This window comes from Ictidomys tridecemlineatus, chromosome 5 (genome assembly GCF_052094955.1).
Source record: "Ictidomys tridecemlineatus isolate mIctTri1 chromosome 5, mIctTri1.hap1, whole genome shotgun sequence".
Classification (NCBI taxonomy): Eukaryota; Metazoa; Chordata; class Mammalia; order Rodentia; family Sciuridae; genus Ictidomys; species Ictidomys tridecemlineatus.
In genome coordinates, this window is record NC_135481.1 from 51,194,097 (window position 1) to 51,220,541 (window position 26,445).

The following is a 26,445-nucleotide window of genomic DNA, read 5'->3' on the forward strand; positions in this document are numbered from 1 at the left end:
AAGTCTGCAGACAACCGTTAGCAAATACTGGTCAAACCATTTACACACATTTGTTTCCTACAATGACCTTTTAGTCAGCTCTCTTCAATTCTGTCCGGAGGGTCCGGGCCTTCGGTCCAGCCAGACCGCGTCCCACACCCAAAATGCGTGGAGTCGAGAGTGGGGATCCAGAATCTGCCCTCAAGTCAAAGTCAACAAGTGGCACTATCCATGAGGCTACCTTGAACATCGCCGACCACAGGCGATGCTCTGAGTCCTTGGGAGGTTGGAAAATTCGGAAGCTTTCCCGCGGCCCTCAAAGAGAAAACGGCAGCCCGCGGCCGGCGCCTAGGCGCAGTCCCGCCGGCGCCCCGCAGGGGGCGAACGCGGCCCGGTCAAGGGGCGGGGGCGGTGCGCTCGGCGCTTCCTGTTCCGGCGCCAGGAGGAGCCGCGCGTTGGTGCCGCTGCTGCCTCTGCTGTTGCTGCTGGTGCTGCCTCCGCTGCCGTCAGTCAGGCTCCGCCTGGTTCTTCCTCGCCCATTTCCCTCTAAACCATCGCCGCTGCTACGTCCTGCTGCGGGCTCGGATCTTGCCAGGTGAGGCTGCTTCGGCGCTCGTGAGGGTTGCGGAGGGGGCTGGGAGCTGCGATGGCGCGGCAACCGGGAGACGGGCGCGGTAACCGAGGTGCCTTGAGTCATCTCCACTGCTTGGGCCGTGAGCATCCTGGGGAGACGGAGCCAAGCGTTCTGTTCCCCTCCCCTCGCGCCACGGCCCCCTCCCCCCGCCGCCCCCTAGGAGAAGGCGTCGGGGAACGCTGACGTCGCGCTCCGTGGGCTTCTCGGCGCTTGACGTCAGGCCTGGCTGGGGGCGGGGCGGAGCGGGAGCTGGCCGACCCGACCCCCTCCCCCCCTTCCCGGGCGGCGCGACCCGCTCCGTGGCCGGTTCGCTCCGGTTGATCCCGGACTCCCTTTGTTCGCTTGGCCCTTCTGGGCTTCCGGCCGTGTGCCCCTTTGCCATGACCCCCAACACCCCATTCATTAATTTCTGATGAAAAGGGAGAGAAAGGCCGGAATCGATTCTTACAAGAGTCTCTGAGCTTATGATCAACCGCTCAACTAGAGTTGCTCACAGATGCATTAGATACTTCCCCTGACAAACTACAAGTGCAAAGTTCTTTTTACATTCGTTTTAGGATTTAGAAGCACGTATTATGCATGGTCGCCTGTAAATGCCTGAACCGTTTTTTCTTTTTACCTTGAAAACGGCGTGCTTTTAATAGATGATACTTCTAATGTCGAAGCATCAAATCAAATTGAACCAAAAAAATATTACAGCCTTACTACTGGAGAAACACTTGTACACCTGAAGGTTGTAAAGGCCTGTGTTGAAACCGAATCCTCATTATGGGCATAGTCCTCAGAAGTTTTTCATAAGTTCTTTGTTCAATAGTACTCTTTGGGCAGGAATAATAGAAATATTTCTAGTTATTGGTGTCTTTGAGCCTCCTATGCAAAACTTAACTTGCTTTAGAAACTTATGAGTTGTAATTGTTGGAATATTAGTTTTCTTTCCAGGAGTAATGGTATATGCCTATCTCCAGTCTGCCAGTATATTTTGGGATCCAGAAATTCTTATTTTATATTTTAGAAAGACTGGTCTATATAAATGAGGTAACACCCCCAGCAGAATCGGGGTAGCACCCCATAATCTAACATTAATATTTATGCAGGGTCTGGGATCGCACCTCATTGGCAGAGTGTTTGCCTGGCATGTGCAGAGTCCTTGATTCTATCCTGGGCTCTGAAAATAGATTGTACAGCAGTGGGTGTGAATATTCAATCTAAGTGGGAATTAGTAAAAACTATGAATAGCTTCATGTCAGATTTTGCCATCAAATAAGTTTTGTGCCAAACTTGGGAAAATTATTTTCAAATGTTTCTGGATTGAGAACAGCAGATAAAGGTTTATGGAAGACAGAAGTTGTAAAAGCTAGTGTTAGTTGAGATTTTGTTCTATACCAGGTAGAGATTTGTTAATTTATTTTATATAAATCACATAGAAAATCTGTGAGATGAATGCTATTCCTATCTCCCTTTACCTTTGAAATTGGGAAAGTTCTACTTGGCCAGAGTCCAGCCAACTCGGGAAGAGCAGGCAATGTACTCTTCTAATTTTATACTATATTGTTCATATACAAAGGAAGACAAGAGAATTTGATATTTGTTTTCTACCTACTATTTTCCAAACATGATTTTAGAACTTGATCCAAGAGTCCCATTTAGTCTCCATATAATTTTATTGGTTCATTTTATATTGATGAAGAAACAAGTCCATTCAGGTAAACTGACTTTTAAGTGAAATGATTCAAACACTTGTCTAAGAATTTTCTCCTTTTTTTGCTTTCTATAGTCTAGCTAAACTGCAGAAACACCACTTCTCAGGAATATTCATACCATAGTACTAATTTTCCCACAGCCCAACAGTGCCTATCACATATTTTCCAGAAAGTAACTAAATAAATGTAAATGGTATTACTGCGAATTTTAAGTGCTCAAAACTTTTTCATCACAATTTCTTGAATTATCCAGTGTAAAAAATGGAATACAATTTTATAAATTTGCTAATAAAAAATTAGCACATATTCTAATTCAAATTTTGTTTTCAATACAATACTCACAGTCTTGCCCATGCTTAACAAATGAACACAAAAATTATGATTTACCTTAGCTCCTTTTTTTAAAGTACTGGGAATTGAACCCTGGAGTGTCCTGCCATTGAGCTACATCCCCAGCCCTTTTTTGATTTTGAGAGACAGGTATTGCTTAGTTGCAGTGCTGGCCTTGAACTTGTGATCTTTTTGCCTCAGCCTCTGGAGTGTCTGGGATTATAGTCATGTGCCAACACACTTGGTTTAGCTTCTCTGAATAAATATTGTATGGCACTTTATATAAATAATTATTTTTTAATTATCTGTGAGGTAGCTAGGTGTCAGAAGTGGCTCTGGAAATATATACCCTTAAGTCATTTAGGAATTCTGTGTTTTATAGATAAGAAAATGATCTCTTGTTTGAAAATTTGCGTTTGTTAAAAGGATTGATATCCAGGTCTCCTAGTATATTTTATACTATTTATCACTCCATCACAATTTGATTTTTTGAATTATTACTTGTCCGATGTTGCTAGGAATTCAGCTTTCTTAACTTCTGATAATTAAATTGTCATTCCCTCTAAAGGCCTTAGGTGTCAGTGAAATGTTTTTATTTTTCTAGTGTATGTTAAAGACATTTTGTACTCTGTTTGAAATTACTGTTCTTGCTGCTCAGAAATTAAGTGTTTTTCAGGTAATGGGTAGATTGTGTCATAAAGTTGTAATGGAAATTGTTAAAAGTAATAGCTTTAAATTAGACCAAAAAGGAAGAATGAAAACATTTATTGATTATAAGCTTTTTTTTTGACATTCATGTTTACACTTGCCTCATTTTAATAATTATTGTAGTTCAACTCTTTTAGAATAGCTGTTTAGAAAATTGAGATGTTTTTACATTCTGTAAATTTACTGATGTCCCAACTCTTTTTTTCAATCTATTTTTACATGAAAATATAGCCTAAAAAGCAAATTGGAATGCTTCCAATTAACATGAACAATGTTTATTTTAAGCATGGAGAGCAGGTCGATTTACTAAGGCAGTGAGGAAGAACAGGAAGTGACCTATTACTGATTCCTTTGGTCAGGGCTTCATTATTTCAACACTTGATTTAAAAACTTTAAAGCCAGAGTTGTGTATTAGTTTGAGTTTGTTATATAATTTATATTTATGAAATTCTTTAACTAGTCAATTGAATATCATGTTTTTCAAAAACTAAGAGTGAAGGAAAAATTCTGAAAACCTGACCAACAAGACCATATGAAATTGAATGGGTCACTTTAGTAAGATTCTTTGCTCCAGAATTAATGTGAGTCTTTTGGGAGGAAGGTATACTGGTGATTGAACTCAGAGGCACTTAATCACTGATCTCTTTTTTGAATTTTATTTAGAGACAGGGTCTCATTGAATTTTGCTTAGCATTTTGCTTTTGCTGAAGGTGGCTTTGAACTCTCCATCCTCCTGCTTCAGCCTCCTGAGCCATAGGGATTAAAGGCATGAGCCACCACATCCAGCAATGTGAATCTTGATGTAGAACTATTTTCTGTATTTGAACAGTATGCCAGTCTTATATAGACTTCAAACATATCGTACATTGACAGTTTCATCTAACATTGATCCTTATGAGTATTATTGTGTAATGTGATTTTAGTGGAACACAGACCTTCATGTTTAAATGAATGGATAATTATGTTTGCAATACATTCAAGGTGTGGTTTTGATATTTTGAATAAAAAGCAAGGAGATTATTCCTCATGATAAATTATAATTAAAAATAAAACTCTTAAGAATGCAAGATGGCTCAATACTAATAAGTATTCATGTGCTTAAAATAGGAATAAATAAGTATAGTAACAGGCAGAAATAAAATCTCACTGTAATTTTTTAAAATCTAAAACTAAAAATGAAACTCATACTTAATAATTTCCAGGAGAGTTGGGAACAAGATCACTGTGTTCCTGACATCATTTGACATTTCATTGTTTAAATCCTAACTGAGGCAAAAGAGAAAAGAGCCGTAAATATTGGAAAGAGAATATAAAATTATTATCTGGAAACCCCAAAGAATCAACTGAAAAATATTTAGGAATAAGATAATTCAGTGATGTCACTGCTTATGAAAATAATATACTAAAATTTTAAAAGCCTTTCCCATTTATATAATTAACCAATTAGAAAATATAATGGAGGAGAGCCTATTTACAACCACGAAAAAAGAGCTTGTAGAAATCTCTTTTGTAAGAAATATGTAAGAGATATGATCAAGAAAACGAACTAAACCAGGTTAGCTGGCACATGCATGTAGTCCCAGCTAATGGAGGCTGAGACAAGTGAGCACACTAGTTCAACATAGGAAGACCCTGTCTCAAAGAGAAAAAAATGGCATATTTTGAAAGAAAGACACATTTTGTTCTCAAATAAGGTTTGACATTTTAAATATCTCATATGTCCCTTTGATTAATCTGTAAATTTAAAGCATTTCCAATGAGAACACCAACAATTTCTTTAATTTTTTACAAAATAACATGGAAAAAATAAACATGAGAATATTCAGGAACACCTGGGAAAAACAGTAGGGTAGCTGACACTAAAATTTGTTTTAAAAATGCTAAGTACGGGGCTGGTGGAGTGCTCGCCTTGCACATGTGAGGCCCTGGGTTCAGTCCTTTTGCGCTGCATTAGAAATTAATTAATTAATTAAAGGTTTAAAAAGATGCTAAGTACAAATCAGTAGAAAATAATAGAGTCCACCAGATCTGCAGGGAAGTGATTGAGGATCTGTAGCCTGCTTGAGGCTCTGAGGTCAGATTGTATGTGGGTTTGAACCCTTGCTCTACTTGTCATTAGCTCTAAGACTTTAAAGAAAGTAACTTGCTAAGTTTCCTTTTTTCCATCTGTAAACTGGGGATGACAATTGAATTTGCATTAGAGAAGTAGAGACCTTGAGCATTCAATGATAATCATTCCACAAATAATAGTTGTAGCAGCAATGAAGTCTTGAGGGTAGTTTAATTGCTTGATAAACCTAGGTTATTTGGTAATAATTTCTTGGAAGAATTTAAATTATTAAACAATTTAAACCATAAACATATAATTTTCTTTTTAATCTTGGAGTGTAGAAGGCCTTCATACATACATCACAAAATCCAGAAGTCATACATAGGGAAAAAATTAAAATTTTTATACCAAAAAATATCATTTAAGGGATCTATAGTTGAAAAGATCTAAGTAGAAAAAAAAAGTCTCATAAATGACAGCTGATTTCTTAGTATCTTACAAAGCAGAGGGGAGAAGAGAATGATGGTACTACTAAGTAGTGAAATTCTCAAAGGCACAAAGAGAACCTGCTTTCTTATTCTATTCATACAAAGTTAAAGAACAAGCAAAAGTAACTCAGAAGTGATGATAGGGAACAGGTGATTGGGAAAAGAACACGAATAAATTTCCTGAAGTGATAGAAAACATTCTATATCTTATTTGGGTTGGTTACAGGGAATATACAGTATATTCTTGTTAACCTGAATACTGAAGATCTTTGTATTTTATTGAGTGTTAATTATATTTCAGTTCTAAAATGGTGGGACTAGAGTGTATAGCTCAGTGGTGGAATTCTTGCCTAGAAGCCCCGGATTCAATCCCTAGCACTGCAAAAAGGTTTTAAAAATTTAAAAACTGCTAAATGTGGTCCAAGATGACAGTAAATTCACAGAAAAAGAAATGTAAATTAAGTATTAAAAAGTTATTCTTACAGGGCATTGTGGCACTCACCTATAATCCTAGCTGCCCCGCAGGCTGAGGCAGGAGGATTGCAAGTTCAGAGCTAGCCTCAGCAACTCAGCAAGACCCTGTCTCAAACACAATAAAAAGGGCTGGGGATGTGGCTTGATGGTTAAGTGTCCCTGGGTTCAAGCTCTAGTACCAAAAAAAGTTATTTTACCTTCCACTTATGTAAATTAAAATGTGATGCCAATTTTTAATCTGTCATGATTTTAAATGATTTCTAGCCAGGTATGGTGTTAATCCAAGGGATTCGGGAGGCTGAGGCAGGAGGATCACAAGTTCAGTGCCAGCCTCAGCAAAGTAGTGAGACCCTGTCAGAAAATAAAAAGGACTGGGAAAGTTCTAGTGGAACAACCCTGAGTTTAATCCCCAGTACCACACAAAATGAAATAAAATGACATAAAAATTTAATAATATCCAGAAAAAAAGGGTGACAATGTAAATTAATATGTGTTTCTCAAATAGTTAGCGGTAGACTCTATGAATTCCACTCATGGTACTTTTTCACACATGAGCAGAGTTAAGTATTCAGAGATGTTCACTACACTATTGTTACAACCTAAACTGCCACAGAAATCAGAACTTTAAAGTGTGGATCAGGCTGGGCTTTGTGGTATGTACTTGTTGTCCCAGCTACTTGGGAGGCAGACCTGGAGGGCTGCTTGGGTCTGAGAGTTGGAGGAGAACAGCCTGGGCAACACAGGGAAACTACTTTGCTATATAGTCATTATTACATGGTATGTAGCCATTAAAAGGGATGAAGTTGATAGAGCTATATTAACTTCTGTCAAAATTTTCCTATAAAGAAAAACACAAAATAAAATGATAATTCCCTTTAAGTAAAAATAATACATTTATAAAATTTCCATTGTTTATAAAAGAAATAATAAATACTAACTTTGAAATTTTCTTTCTTTCTTTAGGAAAATGTCTGATGAATTTTCGGTAAGTTGATGTTTATCCTTGGTGAGTTATTTTTGGTTCTTAAGGAAAACATGGTCCTGTCTAAAAAGATGTTTTTTGTGATGCTTGGATTTTTTGACATGTGACTTTAATAGGTCATTTACCTTTATTTACATAAATAACTGCATGTTTCAAAATGTATCCAGAAGTGTTTATTAATCTCTAAATGAAGTTTTTTGTGTTGCTTCTCTTGCTCTCTTTCACACTTTCTAGTAGTGATAATCCCAACATTTACTGAAACTTATTTTATAGCAGGCACTATGTTTATTCTATTACATATAGTATCTTAAGTTAACTGTACCTCAAGTTAACTGTTTTTGAAAATGAGAAATTTATGGGAGTTCATAACCCACTTGAATCAAATATATGAAATATGATATGTCAAGAGCTTTGTAATGTTTTGAACAACTAATAATTTAAAAAAGTTAAAAAAAATGAGAAATCTCATCAGTTATATTTAGAGAAGTTGAGCTTCTGAAAAAAATTGCACTGATAATCAAGGTAACACTTCAAGTTTTATATTAAATACATATTAGCTTTTGAAGATGCTATTGAGGTTTGTAATCCCTCACTCTGATGGTTTACTAATCTATTTGAGTATATAATCATGTTGACTTTTCCTGGATAAGACAAATAAGACATGTCTGTTTTGTATTCCAGTTGGCAGATGCACTACCTGAACACTCCCCTGCCAAAACCCCTGCTGTGAGCAATACCAAACCTGGTCAACCTCCTCAAGGCTGGCCAGGTTCCAACCCTTGGAATAACCCAAGTGCTCCACCTTCTGTGCCATCTGGACTCCCACCAAGTGCAACACCCTCCACTGTGCCTTTTGGACCAGCACCAACAGGAATGTATCCCTCTGTGCCTCCCACCGGACCACCTCCAGGACCCCCAGCACCCTTTCCTCCTTCTGGACCATCATGTCCCCCACCTGGTGGTCCTTATCCAGCCCCATCTGTGCCAGGCCCTGGCCCCACAGGGCCCTATCCTACACCAAATATGCCCTTTCCAGAGCTACCTAGACCATATGGTGCACCCACAGATCCATCTGCAGCTGGTCCTTTAGGTCCATGGGGATCCATGTCTTCTGGACCTTGGGCACCAGGAATGGGAGGGCAGTATCCTACTCCTAATATGCCATATCCATCTCCAGGGCCATATCCCACTCCTCCTCCTCCCCAGGCACCAGGGGCAGCACCACCTGTTCCATGGGGCACTGTGCCACCAGGAGCCTGGGGACCACCAGCTCCATATCCTGCCCCTGCAGGATCATATCCCACACCAGGACTCTATCCTACTCCCAATAATCCTTTTCAAGTGCCTTCAGGACCTTCTGGTGCTCCACCAATGCCTGGTGGCCCCCATGTGAGTGTTCAATTTGTTACTTCACATGCACTAATAGTTACATAAGCACAACTGAAAGATTGTTTCTTCCCAGTTCTGGATGGAAGATTATAGAGTCTTTGAAATCTTTTTTAATTTTGCAAATACATAAAATTAGTAAATTTGAAAATTTAGATACAGCATTTAAAAAGATAAGAGCAAAAGTATTCCGGGTACTAATAATAGAAAAAATTTCCCAAAGATCTCTAAAGGTTTTATAACAGTGAATAATGTTCTCAACAGCATCCTTTGGTAGACTCTTGAGATGCATTTAATTGGACTATTTTGTTGTGAGTTTTTTTATGTCTCTCAATATTATTTTTATAGCATCACACTAAAGCATAGTTTAATAAAAGCAGTTTCTTCCTATCTGACTTGATACGGAGGGAGAGTTTTTGAGAACTTAAGACAATGAGTATGTTGCTCATCTTTCAGGGAACTCCCCCTAGTGCTTCTCAGCCAAAGTTTTGTTCAATTCTTAGTAGCGTTGAGCTTGAGATTATACTGCTATTCCTGATTGTGAGTTAAATGTAATTTTTCTTGCTTTACTGTCAAGTCAGACTAGAATAGAGCTGATATTTTAGTTGAGGAGTCTATTAGGTATATGACTGAAAAAAAAAAAAAAAGTAAGATAAGCCAAGTGAGTATCCAGAGTCAAGATTCTCCTTACAGGAAGGGAAAAGAAAAAAGATTTGTTAATCCACAAGATAAACTAACCAGAACTCCAGCTAATAAATGCCCATCTCGGCTGTATCTGCTATATATATATTCTCTAAAAATCTTTTTTTTTTTTTTTTTTTTTTGCTAGCTGTATGCCAGAGTAAATGAGTTGACTTGCTGTTTGGGTTTATTAAACAATAAATTTATTGTAAGCCACAGCAAGGAGTTAAAAACTCCATTTATAAAATCTAGAAGTTGACTTTTTCTTTTTTCTATTGCAGTCTTACCATTAAGTTAACAGTGGATGAAGAGATGGCGCTTTGCTTTTTGAAGTACATATATATGCAAATGAATGCATATATAAAAATTGCTGGTTTCACTATTCTTAGAGGGCATTCATGAAAGAACAACTCTTGCACCTCTCAGAAGATATCTGCCTCTTGGATGTGTAGTACAAAACATAGAAGATAAAAACATAAAAGTAAATCATTCAGGTGTGATTTTATTTGGTTTTCATGGGGGGGAAATGATTAAATTGAATAGCTCTTTGATACAATTTGTTTGAATTATGAAACTACACATTTAAAAATCTAAGATGATATGGATTATTGTTAAAATATTTTGCCAATGAAGTTGCAGATTTTAAGTATTTTTCTATAATCACTCCCCTCTCCCAAATAAACTTCAAAAACAATCACATTATAATTTAAACAAATGATGCCTCTGAACATTTTGAGCTGCTCTCCTATGTGATAAATAAACCTGGTCCTCTTATGGTTTTATTTTGGATACACCTTTTTTTTAAACTAATTACTATCAGATGTTCATTATCCAGCCAGTGTTCATTTTTATTCTCAGATTTTTAGTAAAAAACTTAGATTTGTTTTATTTTTGCCATATGAATTATATAGCTCAGCTCTAAAATTTGCCATTTATGAAAAATTAGTCTTATTTTGCAGTGCCAGGAACAGAACCTAGGGCCTCACACATGCTAGATTGCCACTAAGCTACACCCATAGCCCTAACTTTTTTCTTTTTAATCCATTCAGAGATGTATAAATCATATTCTTGGAGAACGGATATCTGTTTGTATTACTTTAGAATGGATTATAAGATATGCATATTGCTTTGGGAAGAGCTCAAGGAAAAAAATGTTTTGTTTTAAACCTCAAACTAGATAAACCCTAGAAATTGCTTCATTTCCACGAAACCAGAGGTTTATTTTCTGCCCAGACCATTCCCTGGAGTCACCCTCCACCCCCCAGTTCTTTAGAGGGAACACATCTTTTGATGACTCCCTTGTATAGAAGACTAGCACACAATGTGGGGTTTGTTATCAGAACATACAGAATATATAGCAGTTATGTTTGGAGAACTTTATAAGGACTATTCTCTTTGTACAAGTGTGAATCAAAAATGTTTCTGTCTTTCAGAGTCTGGTTAAGCTATGTCATTGTCTCCTGCATAGTTTCCTGAATCTGTAAAGTATTTATGGCTATTAAGTTCTGTATTTGTTGACAGGCAGATAAGTGGAATTGAGTACCATCTTTGAAAACATTATCTTTTACAGTGAAAATAATAAATTGTAGCTCTTTGCACCTGAGTTTAAAGCAGTGTGACTATGTTGTTAAATATTGAGTATTGTTTATAACTACCAAAACAGCTTTGGTTGCTTTTTGGCACCTTGCCTTTAAATCAGTCTTAGATTTGGGGTAGATCTGATCTTATTTATCAATAATGATTTGAAAATTTGAATGTATCCATTGGGTTACTAAAATGTGTTGTGGATTTCTCAGATAATTATAGAAAACATTTATGCTGGAGCTGTTTTTTCTTTTAAATAAAATATTCAGTAGTTTATTTCTCCAGTAATTAAAATGTCAAGAATGCCTAGTGCTGCCAGTTTAATGATTTGATAGCTACCTCCTTTTAAGAAAAGAATATGGTCACCTTTGAGAGGAACATCAGCATTTAAACGTCCCTTATTTTAAGCAGGTGATAGATTCAAGCTTTCAGAATTGGCAAAGGTAGAAACTAATTTATTTAAGTATCTTCAGACTGGGAAAGGTTCTTAGCTCTTACATAGTGGCAAAAGTATTCTTTTGTTGTTGTTTCAGTTCTTTTTAAGAACAGATAGTAACTATATCTACCTTACTCTAAGGACTCTAGTCAAAGTAGTCTCCAGTCTGCAAAATAGGTAACTTTATGTATCATAGTATAAATTTATCAGTCAGTATTAAGCTGTCATTTAACTGGAAGGATAAGATAGGAAAATGAGAAAGCAAAGATACCTCTATTTATAGTTAGTGACTGTTCTAAATTGAGATAACTCTAGCTTTAGATGAAATGTTTAACATAACACCACTAAAAGAGGTAGCAAGTGTGAAGATCTATAATTGTGGAGTCCATTTATTATGGGAAAAAAATATTTTACTAAACAATTTGAAGGGCTATAAGGCCAAGATTTGAAATTATTACTCCTAAAAGTATTTGCCAGTGACCCAGACTGCCATTTTAACTTTTTTTCCCCCAAGAACCTTACAACTGGTACTTGTATCTTTGTAGAGTTCATTTCTCTAATTGTCTAGGGTTTGCAGTGGGGATGTCTCAATTCTTGCGGGTACTCTGGGCCAAAAGATATTAGGTTTAGGGTGGAAATAAGAAAAGCAAAAGTTTCAGTAAACAGATGAGGAAAAGCATATGGGAAGGGTTTTACTCTTTGTAGGGGAATAATGCTTTTCAAACAAGTTATGCCAAGTGTGAAGGCACGTAACTGTAACTCCAGTGACTCAGGAGGCTGGGTCAGGAGCATCACAAGTTTGAAGCCAGCCTCAGCAACTTAAACCCTATCTCAAAAAGGGCTGGGGATGTAGCTCAATGGTCAAGGACCCTGAGTTCAATCCTCAGTACCAAAAATAAATAAAACAAGTCAGGCTAGGCTGAGGTTGGTTTATGGAAGGACATTGCCAAGCATATTTGGTCTTAAGGGATACACACTATCAAATATGCTTACATTTAGGCTTCAAACAAGAATTTCTAAATAAATTTGCTAAAAATAATTACAATATGTTCAGAAACATTGGTGTTCTGGAGTTGGAATCTTTTTCAAGTTTTAAAATGCCAAACCCACAAATAATGAAAAATGGAAACCTAGACCGTAGATTCTCATTCACAGAGTTGTTAAAATTCAGTGCTCCTTAAAGGAGGACTTCATCCAGGCATGATGTCACATTCCTGTAGTAGGAGAATCACAAGTTCAAAGCCAACCTAAGCAATTTAGTTAGATCCTGTCTCAAAACATAAAAGGGGCAGGGGATATGGCTCAGTGGTTAAGTGCCCCTGGATTCAGTCCCCAGTACCTAAATAATAAATAAAGGACGACTTACAAATACTTGGACTTGTCCAGGTCTTACCTGCCTCCTTTTTATGCTTTTGAAGATGCTATTTACAGCTCTGATTTATTGTGTAAAGTAATATATTGGTTATTCAGGAATAAACGTTTTTTAATTAAACGAGGACCATCTTATTTCTCCATTTTGCTATTGTTTGTTTTCAGTAAAGAATAATAGTTCAGAAAAGAAAAGGGCCTGAGTCACAACTACAATGAAATATTTTCTAGAAATCATTTGCCCATGATATATATTACCTCAAAAATAATTAATTAGGGCTGCCTTTTGACCTCAAATATACAGTTTTTAAGCTTGGTATAGGTGAAAATAGCTCTACTTAAAGTTTCCATTAAAAGACTGGTTTGCATATTAGTCCTTGCCTGCACTTCTAAACAGTACCACTGTCTTCCTCACCCCGAGTGAGGTAGAACCAGCTTCATGAAATGCCAGGTTATAAATTCCAGAAGTTAAGCACAGACTTTCAAGTATTACCATTAATTTGAAAACCATAAGGCTAAACTCAGAAGAATCATTAATAAAATGCTTAGAAAATGATGGGCATCTTTCAAGGGAAGACTATAATCTTAGTAAAGCAATATTATCAAAAGACACTGTTCTTTCTATTTTCAGAATTCTGTCAAGGGAAACACTGCCAATAAAATAATCAGTATTAAAATGCCATGCAGACTTCTGGCTATAGAAAACATGTGAGGTCTGTGTTCATTCAATAATCACATATTGTGATAAGGTGCTATGCCAGAGGTCGGAGAAAGCAAATCCCTATCCTTGAGGGGCTCCTAGTCTAGGGATGACTTTACATAATTCATTAGTACACCTATTATTAGTTACCCATTATAAGAGTATTTTAGAAGAGCTGCTAGTAGAAATTACAAACCAGTTTTGGAGCATTTTAAAGGGCGGTGTGTGATGCCCTTTTTTTTTCTTTCTTTTTTTTTTTTAAAGTAAGAAAATATGTTTCAAGAAGTTAGTGTTGATTATTGCAGCTATTCAAGTGTACAAAGTAATAGGATGTTTTTCCCTCTCACACTACTCCTGGTTAAAGGTACTTTTGACTGCCCATCATTGATAAGCAGGTACAGATTTGTTGCCATTAAGCAAACTTGATTTATGTGTGCTCTACAAAGGTTTTTTGTAACTTCTTAAAATTGTGATTTTTCTTCATTGACTTAATGACAAACTTAATGTATGTAATTGTCTATGCATTTTAAGTTAAACTGCCTAAAATGTGATTTAAGACATATACATTTGTTTGTATTATGAACTGTAAGCAATCCGAGATGTTAGGTTTTATCACCTGCTGCTGTATCTGTAAACAAAGAAATGTTGCTTTAAGAAGTAATTATAATTAGGAATAGGCTATGGATGTGATACTTGATATTTTTTAAGATAAACTTGTTTGCTTTTGTGTATTATACCTGAAAGCTTTTTTTAAAAAATGTATTTTCATGGTTTTGCAGTTTTCCCATGTATTTATTCTCCAGGCCCAATTCTGGGCTTCCCTGAAAAGTCTTGAGTCTAACTGCATATTTATTGTCAAAGAAAACAAGGCTTTTAGATGCCTGTGTGTGTGACCTGCGTTCACTTAGGAATTGTCTGTTTTGGAAAGAGCCCTTCCTCCAAAAACCCCTTTTAGAAACAGTGTCCACATAACAGTACCTTTCCTCCCTTCGAGGCTTGGCTGTTCTTTGTAACCAGATTATCTCTGCAAAGTCATGTGACCTTCCCACTCTGCCCCAGTTGCCACTACCCTGCTTGCTGTTAAAAACAAGAGCTACTATGGCTACAACTTCTGCACGTTTAGTAAAGGTCATATTAAGCCTGGAATAATTGGCCATTTCCCACAAGAGTTTCTTGGAACTCCAGTGTGAGGATTAACAAATAATTTGTAGTCCATTCTACTATTAGCAGAGATTTCTTTTCTTTTTACCTTGTAACTGAACAAAAAGGCTATCCTGTATGACCTGACCCAGGCAGGTCCATTTTTACTACCATATAATACTCCTACTATCAGGCCTCTTGCAACATGTCTAAATTAGAATTGAATCCCATTAGCTACCTATTTCAAAAAAGACATGCAATAGTGCCAGAATAGAATTAGGGCTGTCCCATGGAGTTTATTCCTGTGGCATTTAAACCTTTTCCCTCATTTGGACAAATTCAGTAATCTCTTTTCACACTTGGAGAGCTCTGGGGTTCCAGAACCGAGGAGAATACCAAATTAGTAAAGCTTAGTCTCTCCCTCTGCATTTGCTAGAACAATTCCACTTTTATGTATTTTACTCACTGATAAATTGTTTGGAGTGGAAGTAAAATCAAAAACGGCTATTGAAGATGACCATGGCTCCTAGTTGAGGTTTGCTTAAATAATTTATAGTCACAGGTTCCCAAGTATAGTAGAATCTGAGGCCATCTTGGATTCTAAGCCATACTTAAGTGTTAGTGACACACAAGAAAAAAAAATTTTAATTTAAGCTCTTTCTATGGTGGTTTTATGTCAGACCTCATTTTATTTAATGGTTATTTTTATAGTAATTTTAAAGTAGCCTCTTTAGAGATAAGAAACCAACTTTAAAAGAGGCAAAGTAAATTCCCAATGTCATATCATGTAATATGACATTAGGAATAATAGAGCAATAGAGCCAGCCTCCTTGTCATTGAGAACATGTCCACTACATTAACATTATGCACAGGCAAGCAGTACCTATTTGTGCAGTTCCTGGGTCAGTCTAGACCCTTCCCTTTTCTCTTCCACAAGACATCCTGACTTGTTTCTTGTCCTCTTATAAGGCACCACTGAGCAGGTATCAAAGCTGTGGGGGAACTTCTCCAAGGTAACACTGGTTAATTTTCTAGATGAGGAAGCTAAAATCAATTGAGCTTCATAAATTGTCCTACTTCTCAACTGGCTTCATATCCTGGAAGCTAAGGATAACTCCTCTGTAGGCTATTTGTACTACTGCTCATGTTGCTCAACACCCTACGACAAATACCTACCAGTTTACACACACTATCCCATTTAAGTCTCACAACAAAAGAGCAAGTACAATTCTTATCCTCATTTTATTGGTGATGTATCCAAGAGGTTGTAGAGATCACATAGTTCCTGTGTGGAATTGGGATTAAAGTCCTGGATGTGACTTTTATCAAAGCCTTTTTCCTAACAGGAGGAAACTATTCCTGAGAACAGTTCCCATATAATGTGCCTTAGTGTGATGCTTCCAAAACTGTACCCAGAAAGTCAGATCCATAACATTGAAGGTTATATATAGCACACCTTCCATGTATTTTGTCTCAAGTTTTATTGGCTATTCACTGAAAAAACAAAAACAAAAAAAGCTGGTGTTTGAAATGCACAGTGAATAATCACAATTCTTAAAAGCACCAATTTAGAACTTTAAAAATGTATTTTTATAAAAGAAAATAATGTTCAAAGGTGTAGCAGTTAGGAGATTTAAGATACAGATATGAGAATTTTAAAAGGTAGCAAATGGTCAAACCACTAGCTCCCATAAGTAGGCAGTCACTGGAGACATGAGCCATCCAGCTGTGGTAACGACTAGACCCTGGGTGGCAGAGTGGTGAACAGAAGAGGGTTCTGTTAGCAGCAGCTGTGCAGCCAAGATGCACATGAACTGGACAGAGGGTGGGAGAGTTAGAGGGAGGTTCTGCCAACTGTGGCTTGACAGTCCTTTTTTTAAACTTGCCAATGGAGGACAGGCTGAGTTAAACCATCTTCACTGTTGGTTACTGCAACATACAAAATCCCAAGTATTAAATGAATACCTGGATCCTTTCTTGAAGGTCCAAAGAAATCTGTACCAAAAGAGAAAAACCACTGAACTATTTAACTTAAAAATGATTAGGATTGACTTGAGCTGGTTCCCCCCACCCCTTAATAGATGTAAGATGAAGAAGGTTAATGTTAACTAGGAAAAGCCACTTAAACTTCACAGATTTCTTATCAGAAAAAGTGGTGATAGGTCTTCATGTATGGTGGATCTATAATTTTAAAAAAAGATGAAATTCTACAAGGCAGACCATTATGGTTCAGTGAAAAAAAGTGTTGGGAATGCACAGAGTAGTTTTTATGTTGAGCTTTGAGTTGAGTTCTGGACTGTGAGTTGGGATAGTTGGCTAGCTTCCTGTGCTCGCAGAACCATTAGAGGAAGAAGTGGAACATTGTTTGCTCTAACCTAAGAGGTCTTTGTGGTCTATCAGTATAGCTGAAAGAATGCACATTTAATATGGTGCATAATATTAACTTACCATTTTAAAATCAGATCTTTAAACTTGAGGGTTAAAAGTGACATGGCGAGGGGCTGGGATTGTGGCTTAGTGATAGAGTGCTTGCCTACCATGCATGAGGCAATGGGTTCGCTCCTCAGCGCCACATAGACGTAAAATAAAGATATTGTGTCCACCTAAAACTAAATAAAATATATTTTTAAAAAGTGACATGGCGAAGCAGGGCACGGTGGTACACACCTATAATCCCAGCATTTTGGGAGGCTGAAGCAGGAGGATTGCAAGTTTGAGAACATCCTCAGCGATTTAGCAAGACCCTGTCTCAAAATTTTAAAAAATGTCTGGGGTTTGTGGCTTAGTGGTTAGGTGCCCCTGGGTTCAATTCCCAATACCAAAAAAAAAAAAAAAAAGTGACATAGTGAGATGAAGATATTTTTGAACACCAAGATTGCACTATAAATAATCAGGCTTCCCAGTTTGTCTAGAACAATTCTGGTTTGTTTTTCAGGCATAATTATTTATAATATTCCCTTACCTTTTAAAAATGCCCTGGTTTTTCAAGAATAAGCTATGTCGTTATCTTAAATATTGCAAAAATTGGGCCTGGGATTATATATAGCTCAATGGTAGAGAATGCTTGCCTTCCATGTGTGAGGCCCTGGATTCAATCCTCAGCACAATGTAAAACTAACAAAGTTATTGTGTTCATCTACAAATAAGAATATTTAATATATGTGTATACCTACAATACGTAGCAAAAATAATAAGTTCTAGTGAAGAGTGTCTATTTCCTTAGAGAAAAAACTTGTCCTAAAAAACACGTTTTAGCATAGAAGCTAATCTTCAATTCATATGCATTATTTAGGGTATTACTTATTCTGACTCTTATGAAAGTAAAGAAAAATATCCAAGTCATTTAATTACAACCACATTATCTTCAGTAAATCTCAATGGCAAGTTGAGAGCCCCTTTCGGTCCTAGATCCGGAAGCCAGGTATTTCTAGGACAGAGAAGCTAGAGAAAGATGGGAATAAGGTTTCCAAATTTTCTGGGCATCCCTCCAAGATTGTGCCTTAGGGCCTCAATTGTCTTTTTCTCCAAAGTCAAATTACCCCTAACAGCTCCAAATTTTTTCTCAACTTAATCCCCACACAAACTGAGTAACTCCTAAAATTATGTCCAATTTTCCTGGTCTCAGTGGCTGCTGCATACATGAACATTACTAAACCCATGGTAGAAGTGCAGTTCATTTCCTCCATCCCTGTGTGAGTTTCTAATTCACAGTAAGGAAGAAAAAAGGAGAGCAGCAAAGTTATTATTTTGTAGGGTGTTTCAACAGCAGGGAATAAATGGCAAAAACTTGTTAAACCACTTAAATATTAATTGGCTGGACTCATCATTGTCAACTTTTTGGTGTTGGAGAGGTTTTTTTTTTCTTTTTTTTTTAAAGAGAGAGTGAGAGAGAGAGGGGGAAAGAGAGAATTTTAATATTTATTTTTTAATTCTTGGCGGACACAACATCTTTGTTGGTATGTGGTGCTGAGGATCAAACCTGGGCCACACGCATGCCAGGCGAGCGCGCTACTGCTTGAGCCACATCCCCAGCCCCAAGGTTCTTGTTTTGTTGTTGTGTTCTTGTTTTGAGACCAGTGTTGCTGTATTGCCCAGGCTGGTCTCAAACTCTTGGGCTCAAGCAGTCCTCCTACCTCAGCTGGGACTACAGGCATCACTGTTGGAGGCACATTTTTGTGTACTAGAGTACGTGACCCTCTTGAGCCAGGCACAGTGGCACACACTTGTAATCCCAGCAGCTCGGGAAGCTGAGGCAGAAGGATCGAGAGTTCAAAACCAGTCTCAGTAACTTAGTGAGGCCCTAAGCAACTCAGTGAAACTGTCTAAATAAAATATTTTAAAGGGATGGGGATGTAGCTCAGTAGTCTAGCACCCCTGGGTTCAATTCCCAGTACCAAATAATAATAATAATTATTATTTGTGACCCTCCTATAAGTATTAAATGCCTCAGGGATTATCAAACTAGTTTTTTAATCATCAGGCAGTTTGGGGTGGAATATCTACTGCCCTGACCAGATTCTCTCGAATAATGGCAAAGTTCTTGCTCAGCAATTTAGGCCCTGAGCAACTTGGGGAGATCCTGTCTCAAAATAAAAAATTTTTAAAATGAGAATTTTAACTCAATGGTAAAGTACCCTTGTGTTCCATTCCCAATACAAAACAAAAAACATACAGGGTCTTTCCAGCAGTCCACTTGGCCTCATGTCCAGTCAGACAATGGCACCAAGGGATATTTTGTGAAAGAGCATAATCAGGTCATAAATCCAGCACTAGTCAAATGAAGAGGCGATTGTTAAGAGATTCCGTTCTGTAAGCCATTGTGTTGATCCTGTCTAAAGAGAATTGCAGAATAAACAGAATCCCACAATCAAAAGAGACAATAGGGGTGGTATTTCTCATTGTGATATTAAGGTAAGTGGAGAAAAAATTAATGAGCACAGGTTCTGAAACCTGGTTAGCTATGTTTAAATCCCACTGCTTTCCTAGACATAGCCCATTGGATGAGTTACTTAACCTCTCAGTGCATTCATTTATGTAACTATAAAACAAGAATTGCAGTTAATACCTAACTCCATAAGGTTAGGAGAATTAATGAAGTAATCCATGCAATGCACTGAGTGCCTGGCATCATATGTGAGCTTATCATGGGATCTGGAAGATGTTTTCTAGATATTTGGTTTTGTAAGAGTGTTAAGAGTCTAGCAGAGAAAACAAAAGCAAGCAGAGCTCTTTCATCCATTGTGAAATTACTGATGCAGGAGACACAGATTACTCTGTAATGCCCAAGATGCACCTAACAGATAAACAGCTACATTTATGGAACACTAATGATGTATCAACAGAATCCCAAGGGCATTAATCACATTCTCACCTGTTCCTCACAATAGCATCAAACAGGGGTAAAATTCAATGTCTGCCCAGTGGCTCCAGAGGCCGAGGCAAGAGGATTGGGAGTTCAAAGCCAGCCTCAGCAAAAGCAAGGCACTAAGCAACCCAGTGAGTCCCTATCTCTAAATAAAATACAAAATAGAGCTGGGAATGTGGCTCAGTGGTTGGGTGCTCCTGATTTCAATCCTCGGTACTAAAAAAAATTCAAGGTCTTTAGAGTGCAAAAGTCTTTTCCCTCTATGATACAGGACTCTGTTAGTGCTTCAAGGCAATTCAGAAAAACCTGTCTTAGAGGAAGGGATTCCAAGAGGAAGTCTGTCCTCATCTCAAGCTACATAGTCCCTGGCCATATTTTCTGAACCAAATCCATACCCTGTTTGAAAATAGCTCATTTGTAGGCTTTCAGGTATGTGCATTTATGGAAGAGATGAGGGACAGGCAAGTTCTTTGTTCAGGGAGGAACCAAGTCCAGAGAAGTAATTCAACCTTTGAGTGGGAGTGTTCCCAACATTCCAGAGAATTGCTCCACCCTGGAACAGCTTTCCATACGTTATCCCCAATGACGTCTGCCATGTCCCAACAAACAGAACTTGCTTCTTGGCTGCCTGCAGCTGTACCATTCCTTCTTGCTGGTCTTGGGAGTACACATGAGCTATTCATTAGTCTCAGGCTCTGAACACCTCATTTTTAAAAGAACACTACTTTCCTCAGGCACATTTGCTCCAGATTTCTTGAGACTGTTCAGTGATGTCAGCTATTACTCTAATGCAGGTATAGATAGGAGGCATTTATTGGCATGAGCAGAGGACGATCTCATCCACGGATAAAGGGAGTTGAGAAGATTCTGATTTAAGACAAAAGAAAGAGAACAGCCCTAAGATAAATTAACAACAGTCTCTAAACCATTTGTGGATGAATCAGTGTCAGCACTGTGCTGTTTAATTGAATAATCCGATTGGCTCCTGTCCCCTAGTAACTTGAATTTCCCTATTTGTCTTTTTTTGGGGGTGGGGTGGGGGATTATACCCAGGACCTCAGACATGCTAGGCAAATGCACTACCACTGACTCAGCCCCAGCTGTCTGTCTTGCTTCTTGTTTTAGTTTTTTTTTTTTCCCTTTATCCTAAACCAGGAGAGTGGAATGTTTATATCTTATTAAACATACACAAGGGAATTTCAGTTCAGCTGCTCAGTCTAGCTGCCATAGTAAACATCTACACTTCCCAGCACCCTTTCAGTCTTTGCACAGAGCTGTTCCCATGGCAGCACTTCCTCCAATGTGTTCTGTAGAACACTGTTCCTGGGTATGCACTTTTGAGTGCAGTGTACCATGGGTCAGCCCACTTTTGAGGACCTGTGTGCTATCTACCCAGGAAGAGATGCTACCACAGTAGTGTATGAAGGTTTTTGCAAGCTCTAAAGTAAAGAAACCAAACAGGATCCCTTGTTTGAGTAACTGCATTCGTATGTCAAGATTATCTAAGGGCTTTACTTATTTTTTATTTAACATTTATTCAATACTATGTGCAAAGTGTATCTCCCAGATGAAGGAGAGTTTAACATGCATTGGATATATAGTTTCACAATATTCAATTCTGCTATAAAAGAAATGAGATGGATGAACTGATTAGAGTCATCAAGCACAGATCAGTGGCTAGTATGTAGAGAATACATAGGTGGGTTAAACATAGGCAAAAAAAAGCTGGAAGAACCAATAATATGTGTGACAATAAACATGCATAAGGAGCACCTGGGCACTGACTATTCGATGGTGCATTAAATATCAAAAACCACAAGTCTTTAATCAGGCCACCCATTGGCTCCACACTCTGCCTAAGGAACAAAAACCCATGGGTATTCAACTACAACTATGACAAACTGCATCTGTCTGGTAGAGCAAGTGTGTATCATTGACCCAGGACTCCCTTGCTTGAACCTCACCCTTGGCCTGGCAGTCCCTTAAAAGGTTAAACAAAAATTAGATAGCCAGCAATTGTACTCCTAGTTGAATAGCCAAAAGAAATGAAAGTATATCCACTCAAACACTTGTACATGAATGTTTGTAGCAGCTTTACTCATAACAGCCAAAAAGTGGAAATACAGCTGTCCATCAACTGATGAAAGGATAAACAGAATGTCATATGCCCATATAATGGAATATTATTCAACCACAAAAGGGAATGAAATTCTGGGGCTAGGGTTGTGGCTCAGTGGTAGACTGCTTGATTAGCATGTGTGAGGCACTGGGTTGAATTCTTAGCACCACATATAAATAAATAAAGGTCCATCGACATCTAATAAAATATATTTTTAAAAAAAGGAATGAAATTCGGATACATGCGTCCTTGAAAATATTATGCTAAGTGAAAGAAGATAGTCACAAAATACTGAAAAAAGTACAATACTATGTATATATAAAATGCTCAGAATAGGTAAACCCATAGAGGTAGATTGGTAGTCTCTGGGCCTAGAAAGAAGGGGAAATGGGGAATGACTCCTAATGAGCAACAGAGTTTCTTTTCAGGTTAGTGAAACTGTTAATGAGATTTGACGGGGTGACAGGTGCATAACTCTGAATGTTGTAAAAATCACTGATATGTACACTTTAAGAGGTGAATTTTATGCTACATGAATTCTACTTAATAAAGTTGTTTTAATCTAGCAATTCATATTATAGACTAAAAAAGAAAACAATAATGTCAGTACATGTGGAAAACATTTGAAAAAATTCAATGACAATTTTGATTTAAAAACAAAACAACCTCTTAGCAAACTAGGGAATAGAAGGACACTTTTTTAGACTGTGAAAGAGCATTTAGTAGCTAGCATCATACTAAATTACAGACTGAACGCTTTCATCCTAAAATCAGGAATAAGGCAAAGTTGTCTGTTTTCTCCCTTCTATAAGCGAGTGCTGTACTGGCTTGAGTCAGTACAAGAAAGAAAGAAAAAGAAAAAAGACAACCATATTAGAAAGGAATTAGTAATGGAAGTAGTCATGTTCATAGTTGACATGATTATCTATGCAGAGAAACCCCATGACAACTACAAAAATAGTTAACTAGAATTAATACATGAGTACCTGGCATGGTGGTGCACACCTGTAATCCCAGCGGCCTGGGAGGCTGAGGCAGGATTGCAAGTTCAAAACCAGCCTCAGCAACAAGGCACTAATCAACTCAGTGAGACCCTGCCTCTAAATAAGATATAAAATAGGGCTGGAGATGTGGCTCAGTGCCCCTAAGTTCAACCCCCAGTACCCATCCCCAGAAAAGAACTAATACATGAGTTCAGCAAATTTGTTAGATATAAATTGATATACAAAAGTTAATTGTACTTTTTGGGGGTACTGGGGATTAAACCCAGGGGCACTTAACCGAAAAGCCACATACCAGTCCCGCCCCCCCTGCCTTTTTTTCCTTTTTGTGGTGCTGGAGATTGCATTCAGGACCTTGTGCATTCGAGGCAAGCACTCTACCAACTGAACTATATCCCAGCCCTTTGTTTTGAGACAGGGTCTCACTAAGCTGCTTAGGGTCTTGCCAAATTGCTGAGGCTGGTTTTGCACTCAGATCCCCTTGCCTCAGCCTCCCAAATCTCTGGGATTAGAGGTGTGCATTACTACACCTAGCAGTTAATTGTATTTCTAAGGGCTATAGCTATGGCTTGGTGGTAGAGCACTTGCCTAGCATATGTGAGGAGGTCCTGAGTTCAATCCCCATTACTACAAAAAAAATGTAGTTCTATATACTAGCCAATATCTGGGAATTGAAATGTTTTAAAATACCATTTACACTAATACCAAAAATGTCAAATGAATAACAATGAAATTAACAAGATGTACAAATTCTATACACTGAGAAATATAAAACATAGCTATGAGAAATTAAAGAAGACCTCAAAAATGAAGAGATATTCCCTATTTATGGATCAGAAGATTCGACATTGTTAAAATGGCAATTCCCCTCCAACTTACATATGAATTCGATGCTATCCTAATCAAAACCTCAGGAAATTTGTGTGTGTGTGTGTGTGTGTGTGTGTGTGTGTGTGTGTGAGAGAGAGAGAGAGAGAGAGAGAGAGAGAGACCAATCAACAAGCTAATTCTAAAATTCATTGAAAATGCAAAAAGAGGAGCTGAGGTGGCTCAGTGATAGCGCGCTTGCCTAGCATGTGTGACACCATATACAGCACCATATACAAATAAATAAAATAAAGATCCATCAAAAACTAAAAAATATTTTTTAAAAAACTAGAATAGCTAGATACCTTTGGAAAAGAAATAGTTTTAAATACTTTAAAAAATGTTTTGAATTCAGGAAATATAAGTTATCAAGACAATGTGGTATTGGCATAAAGATAGACAAATAAATCTAGAAAAAGAGTATGGAAATAGACCCATAAATATGATAGATTGATTTTCTACAAAAGTGTAAAAGTAATTTTGTAGAAAAAAGATAGGATTGTTTTTAATATTTATTTTTAGTTTTTTTTTTTAAGGAGGACACAATATCTTTATTTTCATGTGGTGCTGAGAATCGAACCCAGTGCCTCACGCATGCTAGGCGAACGAGCTACCACTTGAACCACATCCCCAGCTCGACAGGATTTTTTATACCTTTATTTTATTTATCTTTATGTGGTGCTGAGGATCAAACCCAGTGCCTCACATGTGCTAGGTGAGCACTGTACCACTGAGCCACAACCCCAGCCCAGTTTTTTAAATAATGCTAAAACACTGGCTATCCATAAATAAGAAAAACACCTTTGATTTATGCCATATGCAAAAACTAAAAGTAGATTATAGACCTAAAAGTAAAACCTAAAACTTCTGGAAGAAAACTTAGGAAACTCTTTGTGATCTTAGAACACCAAAAGCACACTCCATAAAAGAAAGTTGATGATGAACTGAACTTCATTGTAATTAAGAAAGTTCTATTCTGTGAAAGATATTGTCAACAGAATAAGACAATTTACAAAGTGGCAAAAAGTATTTGTAAATCACATATCTAATATGGGACTTGTTCAGAATAAAAAAGTCTTAAAACTCAACAAGAAAAAAAAAATGCTCCAGTTTTAAAAAGGGACAAGTGATTTAAACAGACATTTCTTCAAAAATATATGGATGGCAAAGAAGCACATTACAAATGCTCATCGTTAGTCATGAGGGAAATTAAAATTAAAATCATAAAGAGACACTATTACACACTTAATAGAATGCCTAAAATCAAAAACTCTGACCATATCCACACTGACTGGAACTATCAGGGAACACTAGTGGAAATGTAAAATGTACAACCACTGGGAAAATAATTCAGCAGTTTCTTAAAAAGTTTGAAAACATACCTTACATCCTATTCATTCTCCCAGGAGAAATACAGGTCCATACAAATACTCATATACAAATGTTCATGTAAGTTTTATTTCTAACTTCCCCAAACTGGAAACAGGCCAAATGCTCACCAAAAGGGAAATGGATAAACAAATTGTGGTATGTCCATACAGTGGAATGCTACTTAGCAATCAATACACTCAACATCATGATGACTCTCATAATAATGCTAAATGAAAGAAGCCACAGAATGCTTATGATAGGACTCCAGATATATAGAATTCTAGAAAATATAAGCTTTTCTATAAGAAGTAGGTAGTAATTACCTGAGAACAAGGAAAGGGATTAAAAGAGTATGAGAAATCTTTGGGGGTTGTGGTATGATCACAAATGTGATTATAGTGATGTTTCATGTGTATATACATGTCAAAATGTATTATATTATATACTTTAAACATGTTCAGGCCAGGTGTGGTGGTGCATGCATGTAATCCCAGCAGCTAGGGAGGCTAACGCAAGGAGGATCACAAATTCAAAGCCAGCCTCAGCAATTTACCAAAACCCTGTCTCAAAATAAAGCATAAAAAGGGGTGGGGATGTAGCTCATTGGTTAAGCACCCTTGGGTTCAATCTCTGGTGCCCCCCCACAAAAAGTTCAGTTTATAGTGTATGCCAATTACTTTAAATTTCTTTTTTGAAACTCAGAAGTTTCCCCAAATAAATAGAGCGCCTAAGTTTTACCATATGCCAAGACCTATGCTTGTTGAGAGTTATTGCTTCCTTTCATCTTCCCACTAACCTTATGAAGAGAGTGTTTTCATTAAATTACTCACCCAAGAACGCACTCAAACCACACAGGCCAATGAGATACAAAGCCAAAAATCAAGCCTAGGATGGTTTGATTTCACTACCCATAATCAAAACCATGATATAACCTAGTTTCATTAGGTTTTCAAGGAAGTTACAGTCCAGCAGAGACAAACAAGAGAATAAATGGAGGTGAGAGGGGAAAATGTAATGAAGATGAACCTAATCTCTCACTTGCTCTCAAGCTGGGACATTGACCCAAAGCAAGGATAATGTTT

General features: G+C 37.5%; 1 protein-coding gene across 1 annotated transcript; it reads left to right on the plus strand.

Moving 5' to 3' along the window:
- Positions 1–441: 441 nt before the first annotated feature.
- On the plus strand, positions 442–14,234 carry Mapk1ip1l (mitogen-activated protein kinase 1 interacting protein 1 like). Its single transcript, XM_005337950.5, has 4 exons — positions 442–574; positions 7,327–7,348; positions 8,027–8,734; positions 9,694–14,234. The coding sequence occupies exons 2-4, from the start codon at positions 7,331–7,333 to the stop codon at positions 9,703–9,705; spliced, it is 738 nt and encodes a 245-aa protein (XP_005338007.2). The 5' UTR covers positions 442–574; positions 7,327–7,330; the 3' UTR covers positions 9,706–14,234.
- Positions 14,235–26,445: the final 12,211 nt, after the last annotated feature.